General features: G+C 47.4%; 2 protein-coding genes across 2 annotated transcripts; one reads left to right on the top strand and one right to left on the bottom strand.

Moving 5' to 3' along the window:
• Positions 1-2,187: 2,187 nt before the first annotated feature.
• On the top strand, positions 2,188-5,844 carry LOC131259500 (uncharacterized). The gene is made up of 5 exons (XM_058261005.1): positions 2,188-2,232; positions 2,356-2,441; positions 3,663-3,770; positions 4,673-4,752; positions 4,838-5,844. The coding sequence occupies exons 1-5, from the start codon at positions 2,188-2,190 to the stop codon at positions 5,842-5,844; spliced, it is 1,326 nt and encodes a 441-aa protein (XP_058116988.1).
• A 553-nt stretch (positions 5,845-6,397) lies between these two features.
• Positions 6,398-10,300, bottom strand: LOC131268840 (keratin-associated protein 4-9-like). The gene is made up of 4 exons (XM_058271125.1): positions 10,244-10,300; positions 7,200-7,310; positions 6,817-7,132; positions 6,398-6,450 (listed from the first exon to the last, which is right to left on the bottom strand). The coding sequence occupies exons 1-4, from the start codon at positions 10,298-10,300 to the stop codon at positions 6,398-6,400; spliced, it is 537 nt and encodes a 178-aa protein (XP_058127108.1).
• Between the last annotated feature and the right edge of the window lie 207 nt (positions 10,301-10,507).

Genomic DNA, 10,507 nt, shown 5'->3' with positions numbered 1-10,507 from the left:
CTGTGCATACTTCTTCTTCTTCTTGGCGTAACGACCTCTTGGTCATGCCTGTCCGTTAAGGGCTTACGAGACTAGTTTCCCTGTTGTACGTGGATAGTCAGTCCTCTCGTACAGGGGAGGGTCCGGTCTCGGTTAGGATTCGAACCGTCTGTGCATACTATTAAAATTAAAACTTAATTTTGTCCATTATTGTACATCTAAATGAAACTCATATTTACTTAGCTACGATCTCAAAACATGTGTTTGTACAGTGTATCACATGGTAATGAAAATAAAGGTTCAAAATAAGCGTAAAATGTGTTAGGAAAAGGAAAGTTCGCTTTGAACTGAAGGTTCATGATTTCAATTCAATTTACAAAATATCCAGACACTTTTAATTTCAGCATAAGTCCTTACATAACTGTCCAAGCAAGTTATAATAATTTGTCTTGTATGCTTTAAATTTCTATTGCAAACAAAAATGTGTGAAAATATGTTGCCCCCGTAAAGAACCCTTTCACTATCGTTTTTGTTTTCTCATACCGTTGCGGCGTATCTGAAACATAAATACGCCCTGTGCAGCCGGAGCAATATACCAACCAACATACGATGCCATTTGGTGCTTGACTCCGCACGACGGCCGTGATAAGAACGGCCAACATTGTGTTGGGCTGTGGGAAGAAAAGTGTTCCACAAACGATAGGCGTCCAGATGGGACGACAATTTGTCAAAATTCATAACCGAGCCACTGCAAATACAATAAATTTGGAGTGCAAAGCCCTTCGGGCGTTTGGTGTTGGCGATTATTCGAGTTTCTAAGCGGAATTCATTCATCACCATCGTCGCAAATGGATCGTGTACATGTGCGCGTTGCATCGGCGTTCCGGTTGAATGCAAATCCAACCAACGCCCGAAGTTTTGTTTCTTACAATCCAACGCCATTTGTGGAGGAGTTAAACGAGTGGAAAACACACACAAAAACCCCACAGCCACACCTGAGTTTAAGTCTCGTGCTAGTCGCTGTCAGTTGGCGTCTTAGAGGAGCATTGTTCTCGTCGTGCCTACCTTAGAGACGATGCGCGTCCACACAAACATACGACGTTCGAATCGTTCGGTTATGAGTTCATCCCTTCCTCTAGCTAAAGTACCTAAAACTATCTACACTTGCATTGTTCCGTGCATACTTGTACGCCTGATGGCCATGTGTGTTTTGTTTCACCCCCGCGTGCACTTCATGCTAGTAGTGGCGCTCGTCCATTGGGTGGGAAAAAAGTATCGCCCACCCGGGTCGGAAAAGCCATTCGTTGATTAGCCACCGAACGGTACGGAACGGAAACTTTAGCGTACGTTTAGACGCAGTGGAATCGCTTTTCGGCAAACGGGTACGATCGACCGATCGAGTTACACGGTTACACGTAGGTGTAATTTCGCTTTTTCCCGAACGTGGATGTACGGGTGTCTTATCAGTCGACTGGCCGTCGTTTCAATCAACCCCCTGCTGTCAGTAGGACAAGTAACTTGAACGATGCGTGAAGTGCGAAACATGCGTCTGGTGGAAAGTAAATGTGAAATATGTAAAGTGTTAATCACGCAGAATGTGTAACGATCGATGATGATGAAGAGGGTTGAATTTAATTGAAAGATCCTCCCAAACGGCGAAGCTTGCGTTTTGTGTTTTTTGTGGTGAACACAACATAAGAAGAAAAGCGAAATAAAAAGAAAAGCCTAGTGTAGTAGGAAAATTCCATGTGTCGAAACATTCCCGCACGCATTTGGCAAATTTAAAAAAAACATGTTTGTCTAGGAGTTCGCTAGGAGTGAGGGATAGCGGGAAGGCATCGGTCGCGAAACATAATGCCGAGTGAAGCGTGCTGCCGTTGGTCAAGCGATGAATTTGGATGAAAACAAAAACGAACTGGTGTCCGTCTGCTGGATCGTACACGATTCGATAATTTAATAAAGTGTCCTCATTATTTTAAATGTGTTACAAAACAACTCGCTTAAACTGTTTCGTGTTATCGATCACTAACCGTGGTTGTTTGAAGTTTGAACAAAATAAGATCTGAATCGGAAAAGAAAAAGATTTCACTCCCAAAAGCAAACAATCCGCATGAGGCGCTTCGTGAGTGTGGATCGATTTCGTTTTTGTTGTGTGTTGTGTTGGATTTTGCGGAATCGTTTGAAAAAGTGTAACCATCAGCGAAGAATATGGTGAAACCGGCAGCAAGAATAGTGTTAAAGTTTGTAGAATTAGTAAGTCACATAGGTCCACTTAGTATGCCATGAGAAATCCGAGTGCCTGTTTAATGTTGAATGCTTTTTCCTCCCTTTATTTTTCTTTGTCTTTCTCTCTCTCGATCCTCGGTCGATATACAGCTAGGTTGTGTGGCGTGCGTTATTACGAAGATTATCACCGACCATGAGTCACGGCGTGTGTTTGTGCGAAACCAGAAGCTGTCACGGTAAGTTCCGAGGTGGCTGCGGCCACTTAATTACCTTAGCCGCGGTTGCTGGTCTCAAGACGATCGGTAACACACAGATAAACCTTTTGCGGATGTAATTTGCTGCAGGTGAACGTAGGAGAAAATCTCCACAAACCACAAACCTCAGGGGTTAATTGCCGTATTGTAACTGATCAGTGTGGTACTCGGTTCTCCGAGGACGTTTGCCAACGATTTGTGACACTTTAGGATAATTACCGTTTCCGTTGATAGATTCTAGCACAAAGAACCGAGCATATTAGTTGGCACAACTTTGAATCTAGTGAGCATGGGTTATGGTTAACATGATTTAAATTAAACCATTTTTACTGTATCACTGAATAATTTAAAAAAATAATTAAATTAATACAATTATTTTCATTTTTAAGCTAATGAACCTTAAAAGATACGTTTTAGCTTCAGATTCTATGCTAGTGATCAACCAAAATGGGCGAATACAAAAAAAAAAAGTTCCAAAACCAATTTACAGTTGAATCTCGAAAAGAAAGTTTGGGTCATCCAGTTGTCAAGCAGGGAAAAACAAAAAAATCTCAGTAAAATGATTAATACATTTACAACAAAGGAGAAATATTGTAAAAATAGGAAACCAAACAAATGAATTCAAAAATACTGTGTCCTCTCATGTACTCTAAGCCCTTTTCTGTTGTTTGCAAAAATTGATAGGTTCAATTAAACACAATAAATTCGTTCTGAACTTGTCTAGACACTGAACAGTTAAAAACAATAAGTAAAGATTAAATTTCAGGTAAATCGTCAATATCCCGTCCATAGAACTGTGGCATATACTATAAATTAGACACAACCCAAAGAGTTTAATGTCCATTTTCTGATAATATTTCTTAATACACGATGTACAGACTATTGAAATCATAAAAAAAAACAAATTTCAATAGGTTGTTGAAACCTTCTCATTGATTTACTCGATATCAAAAACATGTATTATTTGAGACACAAAATGATTGAAATTTTCGGTATAAAAGATGAAAAACATTCTCGAACACCTCGAACAAGATAATTTGATCAGTTTACTGTTGATGAACTTGACGAAACATGTATTTTTCCTTTATTTGTTATTTTGTGTTGTTGTGTGTTTGTCCCAAAAGATTGATGTTAAAACATTCATTCAAATCTAATCCTATTTTCTTTTTTTTATTTATTTCCATATCGTTTCTTACCATCCAGCGAATGGAGCCTGATACACAACATAACCTGGAGCAGCGGAGGGAATGCATTTACGAACATCGTCTACGGTGGATACACGATAGTCATCGCACTAATGTTAATTACAAGGTCAGCGGCAAAAGCCTCCCCGGCGCGGCATCGGTCCTCGGAAGCGTTTAGTGTTGATTGCCATTTTGTTGTCATGGTTTGCTGTTTCTTTTGTCACCCCCTTCCTCTCCCCCTGTGTCCGAGGAAGGGGCCCTTTCAAGGGTTTTCTTCCGCTCAGTGCCGGCAAGGAGCTTGAGACAATGCTCCCGGACTTTGTGGAGTGCGTGGGAAGAAGCTGGCTGGAAGGGTTGTAGTTAACAGTGGCTCACATGTTACAGTGCACCGAAATGCAGCGAAGGTTTAGCCATTTCTCATAAGTAGCGCGACTGTTTTCACCTTTTATTGGCACTGTTTCCCATTCCCCAAGCGTTCTCCTTCCGCAAACGCGAAATTCCAAACAACGGAACGTCGGTTCTAGCCACCGAGATGACCTTCATCTTTTGCGCATGCGTTTTTTGCACGTTTCCATAGATCCACCCCCCCATTGTTTTCCAGTTGACTTTTCATTACCGAGTGTGGTGACATTTTTGGCCTCCTTCCTACCCTTCGATCGGTGGCTTGGAGTGAGTCAAAGAGAGTTTCTCCGGCGGCGAGGTTGCCATCGAAGGTGACGTGTCTTGCGCAAGATGCGTGGCCATACCCGGGACCGTTGGTGGCCCCATGTAAACAAGCATGGCGCGGGAGGGGGGAGGCTAGCAATTTTAGCATAATTCACATGTCCCACCGAACAATGGTCTTTCTGTACCCGGGCCGATGTGTGATACTATAAAACATGACACATTCATGGTGGCAGGCACTTGCGTTCATTAAAAACGATTGTAGTTATTCGGTGTGGTTGTAGTTTTTTGTCCAACTAAATAGATTCGCTGCCACCTGGAAGCAGGTGACTAAAGCTACCTCTCTTTGCGGCTTTGCCATTCCAGATGCGTCGACGCCAAGTCACGTCCCAATCTGTTCGAGAAGATTGTACTGTCGCTGGGCACGCTGCTGTTTTTCGCTGCAGGTAAGAACTGTTAAACCACAGTGAAGTCCCTGACACGATTACTCCTTGAAATGTGACTGTGCGCGTCTTTTGTCTCTCCCCGCAGGTGGTCTGGTGTTTGCCTCCATCGATCAGGTCCATCCGGATCTGCACGACAATGCCATCATCCTGGGCTGCCTGTCGTTCGCCGTGGCGATCCTGTTCGTTATCGATCTGGCCGATCCGCTGGCGCGCATGACGGCGCACATGACGCAAACGGACACGTCCAGCCTGGCAGCTGGCCGTGGCACGGATGCCACCGATAGGCCGATACTGAAGAAGGACGTCGCAACGGACACTACCATCGCCACCACCGAACCGACGGTGCTTGTCGTCTCGAAACCGGAAAGTCAAAACCATGGGGCACCTCGTAGCCAACACCTGCATGACTATCGCGAGGAACCGTTTCTAAACCGCAGCAATGATTCCATCGTGGAGCGGAAGGTGTACCCTTCGGCTCAGGTGCCAGTGTTTGCGCACGTCCGAGCTCCGGAGGAAAGCCGACGGATCGCGGGGAAGGAGATTCAGTATCTACCGAGGCACGACTATCGCGATCGGCGGAACTACCGAGATGCAGGACCAGCGTACCCGACGAACCGTTCGTCCACACATGTTCCACCACCGACGCACCATCATCAGCAGCCACAGCATCAACATCACCAACCGCAACATCGTGGCTCGCCAGGGTACCACGATAACGACTCCTTCGTCGACGACATTCTTCCCTCGCGAAGGAGCACCTACGTACCGGCGGATAAGTTCGATCAGGAGGCCATGCAGATGAGTGCCAATGGCGTCGGTCACCATCGCTCCCGTCCGGCACCGCCGGCGAAGCCTCTGAACATCATCCGGACGAACTTTTCCTCCAACCAGAGCTCACCGACGGAATCGCAGCACAGTGGGGGCGATTGTCGGTGTTCGCAGCGTAGTACCAGCACCAGAAAGATGGAGGATGCGCGAGACGAGTTCGACTCACCGATCCGGCCTGGGTTCGTTGCTAGCGCCGCAAAGAAGTGGGACGATCGGGCACGCAGCAAAAGTCAACCCATCGTCGGTCTCAACACGATGGTTTGATTAGATCCAGCGCACCAACGTCATACAGATAAAAACCTTCAACCCAATATGTTCTACACGTAAGATTTAGACCGGTAGCTGTACCCAACGCTATACCCCTCCCTGGTAACCGAACAGAAGAGAAATAAAAGCCAAACGGGGATGTGCGTTTAGATTGATTTCCGAATCGGTTCCATCGCTTATTCGCTTTTTTATTCGATCGATCGCTCTCGGCGCATTTTACAGCGACGCAAACTGGATGACATAATCTAGTCGCAAAGACGCTACTAATGGACAATGCGTTCGTAGGTGCTAACGCTATCACAAGCAAGCTGAGCTTCGCTAAACGTTTCGTAGCATAAATTTTCTAACATTGCAACAGAGATAAACACACAGATGTCCGATTGGGGCGGAACGTATAATCAACAAGTAAATTTTGCGAACGGAGCTCCTACTTAACAGGTTATAGGTTCGATAACGGTGCGCGGCAAAGTCTCACATCTGGCAGCCAACTACGTTGAGCCTTTGGATTTGGAAGGAGTGTGTTTAACACAGGCAGATGTTTAACGATTATTCAACATGGTCCACTTGGTAGGCAAACTTCATCACACGGTCCGCATGGATCACCTGCAAAGAACAAACATTTCATTAGTGTCATTGTACATCAGATTTACCGAGCTTAGGTTCGATTGACTCATCCACTGTTTGGGGGGAAAACGCACCAACGCCCGGCACAACATCTCGTTAGAGGATAGCAAAAGCGGTCCACATTGTAGCAATGGGCCTTGCAGGGTGCTTGGAAGTGGCACGGTAGTGGTACTCTGCGGATTGGTCGCCAAGGCGGGCAGTACCAGTTGGTTTTGGCCATCTTGGGCCGTGGTGTCGGTTGCCGCACGGCAGAACGGATGCGTTTCAGGGTATCTGGTGTGCGAGACGGGATCCGTACGTGAGTCAATCGAACGCGACGTAGCTGCTACTGGTTGTGGTACTTACAGTATGGGACACTGCACGAAGGATCACAAACAGGTGGATAGCTTGGATCGCACACCGGCGGGCAGCACGGATCACAGCCGGTTGGAATGCAAGGGTCGCATACTGGCGGACAGCACGGATCGCAGATGTTGGCCGGAACGCAACAGGTAGGATCGATCGGGCACGGATTGCAGCCACCACCACCGGTTGGCAGGCAGCATCTCAGTGACGGACGGACCGGGTTGCTCTTCTTGCCCATCGTCACGTACCGGTAGCGCCGGGCCCATTGCGATGGGCAGCAATTTGCCTCAGGTTTAGTTAGGCAACATGGCTTTCCCTGCGAAACAAGATATACAAACAATCAGCCTAGGAACTCTGGTGTTAATGTCGCTCTCTGTTCTTACCTGACACAGAGTACGGGGACAGTCGTGCTGCAAACCGTTCCGCTTTAGACACTCGCAGTTCGAGATCAGTAGCCCTCCACGAAGTTCACGACTTTTGCATGGTTTCGGGAGCTGCAGGAATCAAGATATAGAGCTAGTTAGAGTTTGTCGCTTCATGTCTTTACCATACGGGCAATACGATGAGCAGGCAAGACACAAGGGTGGAATGGCGTTCTAATGTTCTTCAAACGGTCCGGAGACCGGAAACGACAACACGACAAGCGTTCATACCACCACCATTCGTACACCTTTGCATACTTACCCAATCAACGGATTTCCAGAGTCAGTCGCTCGTTCGTCCCCAGTCGCTTCCCTAGCATCGTTTGGGGCCACAGATCGGACCAACACTCGGCGGACAGTTGTAGGGATTGTTGTAGAACGTAGTCCCGGCCGGTACGCAGCAATAGTCGCGCGCCGGTGGCACCTGAACCATCTGCGGCTTGGGCTGGCACACGAGCGTGGTACAGATCTCCTTCGGCTCAACCACGACCCGGGGTGTGCAGACCACCTTCGGGTCCGGCACGATCCGCTTGTAGTAGATGATGCGAGGTTCCGGCACCGTGCGCCGCTTGTAGATGATGCACGGCTCGCAGATGGTTTTGGGCTGGTAGATCAGCTTCGGCTCGACGATCGCCTTCGTCTGTGGCACAACGTGCTTGTCGATGACGGTGCGGGAGCAGTTGATCACCTTCTTCTGAGCGACCAGTCGAGGTGGCTGCTGCACCGTGATGAACCGTGGACCACAGCGTTGCGGGGGACAGATGGTTGGACACTGGGGCATGCAGTTAAGGTCGTGCGCTGTGCGAGTGCTAGGTTCACAGGGATCACACGGTCCGCAAGGACCACACGGACCGCAAGGACCGCAGGAACCACACGGTGGACACGCTCCATACGGAACACAAGGTCCACAGGGATCACACGGTCCACATGGTCCACATGGTCCGGAAGGGCCGCAAGGACCGCAGGGTGCGCAGGGATTCTAGTTTGGTAAGCGTAACGAATGATTGCATGGTTATGAGTGAGAAAGCGAGATTGGGCTCAAGGCAAGGATAAATTGAAGAATTGTAAACAAGCTCTTCTTCCAGAAAACAAATATACCATACCCCGTTCCCCGTCCTAGAGTGTGAGGATTCAGCAACTTAGAACACACGCCGCCCGTAACAGTCGTACATTTCTTCGTACCGTATGTCGGGAATGTTCGGTTCCTTACGGCGCAGATTCCAGGTGTAGTGCACCGTATCGGTACTGTCAAACACTATCAGTGGACGCTTCCACCAACACAGATAGGAAGGGGAACGGGGCGCCTGAGGGAAATATAAATGAATCGATGTCACGCGATATCCAGGCTCGAGTTGCGGAAGTTATTGTTACTAGAGACGAACCCCTGCAAAATCTATGTGTAAAAGAAAGCTACTCCCTTGGGTACTATCGATCTCTCAAATGGTTGGTTGTGTTTGGTGCATATAAATCAACCCATCGCTATCGAGTAACACAAACTACGTTTTTCTAGTTGAGCTGACATCTGACTGTCGAGAACCGTAGAATAGGATCTACAGATATCGAACAACAGAATACCTATTAGTTTTGATCACAGATATGAGCTTTAACAAATCTTGGGATTTGGACTTAAATTAGCGTCTTTCAACAACAAATCACATAGGTTGCACTAAAACTGAAAACTAGATGATTGGTAGTTAACGAGCTGGATACCAAATTATGGAACGACCTATTTAAGATATGATAGTGCTATTCTCGTATTTCCTGTTGGCCTTGCTATAAGCGTAGATTAAAATTCTAAATTCTTTCCAATGACGTCGACCGTTAGAATCACATAGCTTTGTCTACGCCATATAGCTAGTCCTTGGAGTTCATCAAAAAACTTTCCCTTCTGGAGAAAGGGATGCGCGCTACAGCCTACTATCTATCATTCTTGAACATACACATCACCGAAATGAAGCTTCCCTATCCATGGCTTACAACACTCGCTAGTAAGTTAGAATGAAAACATTGCTTCGTTCGAACCTCGGCCCAGAATGCCTTGCAAAGTTGGTGCTTGGTTTGGGAGTACGGTGAGGTCACGGCGCATTGCCATACGGAAAGCCTAACCTCAACCACTGTGTTTTGTCTGAATGTGACGGGCCCCCGGCTCCGTTTGCCATTGTTTTGTGCTCGCTCATCATCGAACTAACGAGGAATGGCTTGAAACGCGAAAAAGTCGCTCGCTCAACGGCATTGATCCAAATTCGGAATACTATTTCAAACAATGTTGCACCGTACCCTTCCCCGTTGCCTTTTGCCTTGGGACACTGGGCGGGAAGCGCCCTCGCGAAATAGTATCGATTTGTACACACGTAACGCAAACAACATTCATGGTTAAGCCCGCCGCCGTGCCTGTAAACGGGAGCGTCGTCCACGTTTTGGTAGGATTTATATCCGCATCCTATGGGGGGACCACCTTATTCTTTTTCGAGGAACCCCTCGTTCATCCCTACTGCTCCGCAATAATGCGTTTAACTTTATGAAAACTACGGATGGTAGACAAACGTATCTACGACCGAGTCTCGGTATTGGAACTTGCGAGGGGAATGGTTGAATAATGCTTGGGGGTTGAAAGGGATCAAGGAACACGCAGCAGATATTACACGCGACGTTCCTTTACCCCATTTTTTCGGCAACGGAAGCCGCAGCACCGTCACACTCACACACACACTTCTGCGTGGCATAGTTTCCCGGGTTTCACAGTTCGAACGCAATTAACCTTGCCCAACGAAATAAATGCGTGCTAGGATCGCAGTAGCCCTGCGACAGATGTTAACGGAACAAAAATTGGGTGCCATGATCGAAAACCGATGGATGTGCCCGCGGGGTATATGTGGGGAAGGGACGATGGTCAGAACTTAGTAATGATGACGCAGACACAAGTAGCAGAAATGATAACGATGCTTGGTGCAGCAGGACAGGGTACAGCGGTCACATTTGTGGCAGGAAGAGCAGTGGTGTCTTACGCAGGATGGGTAGCAGGAGTAGCACGGATCGCAGGGTCCACAGCACGGATCGCACATTTTCGGTTTTGGTTTGGTTTCGACTTTTCGCGCGAGCGGATCAAAGATCTCTGTGCACAGCAGAAACGGAGAAGAAAAACCACACAAGATTACTTCAGTAAGCTTTGCAAGATGGTAGAACACTCGGCGTTGGTAGAGCCAGGAAAGAACTGGGTCAAGGCTCCTTTCGACAAGGAAGCGACGTGCACCTGCACCATGTTCCGGATT

Source organism: Anopheles coustani, chromosome 3 (assembly GCF_943734705.1).
Source record: "Anopheles coustani chromosome 3, idAnoCousDA_361_x.2, whole genome shotgun sequence".
NCBI lineage: Eukaryota > Metazoa > Arthropoda > Insecta > Diptera > Culicidae > Anopheles > Anopheles coustani.
The sequence above is the reverse complement of the archived record's forward strand: the minus strand, read 5'-3'. Positions and strand labels throughout refer to the sequence as shown.

Excerpts from the sequence above, each read along its gene's own strand:
- LOC131259500 (XM_058261005.1), top strand. The coding sequence starts at position 2,188 with ATGGTGAAACCGGCAGCAAGAATAGTGTTAAAGTTTGTAGAATTA. Across the intron at positions 2,233-2,355 it reads TGTTAAAGTTTGTAGAATTA|CTAGGTTGTGTGGCGTGCGT; the intron begins GTAAGTCACATA and ends GTCGATATACAG. Across the intron at positions 4,753-4,837 it reads GCTGCTGTTTTTCGCTGCAG|GTGGTCTGGTGTTTGCCTCC; the intron begins GTAAGAACTGTT and ends CTCTCCCCGCAG.
- LOC131268840 (XM_058271125.1), bottom strand. The coding sequence starts at position 10,300 with ATGTGCGATCCGTGCTGTGGACCCTGCGATCCGTGCTACTCCTGCTAC. Across the intron at positions 7,133-7,199 it reads GTCCCCGTACTCTGTGTCAG|GGAAAGCCATGTTGCCTAAC; the intron begins GTAAGAACAGAG and ends CTTGTTTCGCAG. Across the intron at positions 6,451-6,816 it reads TTCGTGCAGTGTCCCATACT|GTGATCCATGCGGACCGTGT; the intron begins GTAAGTACCACA and ends TGTTCTTTGCAG.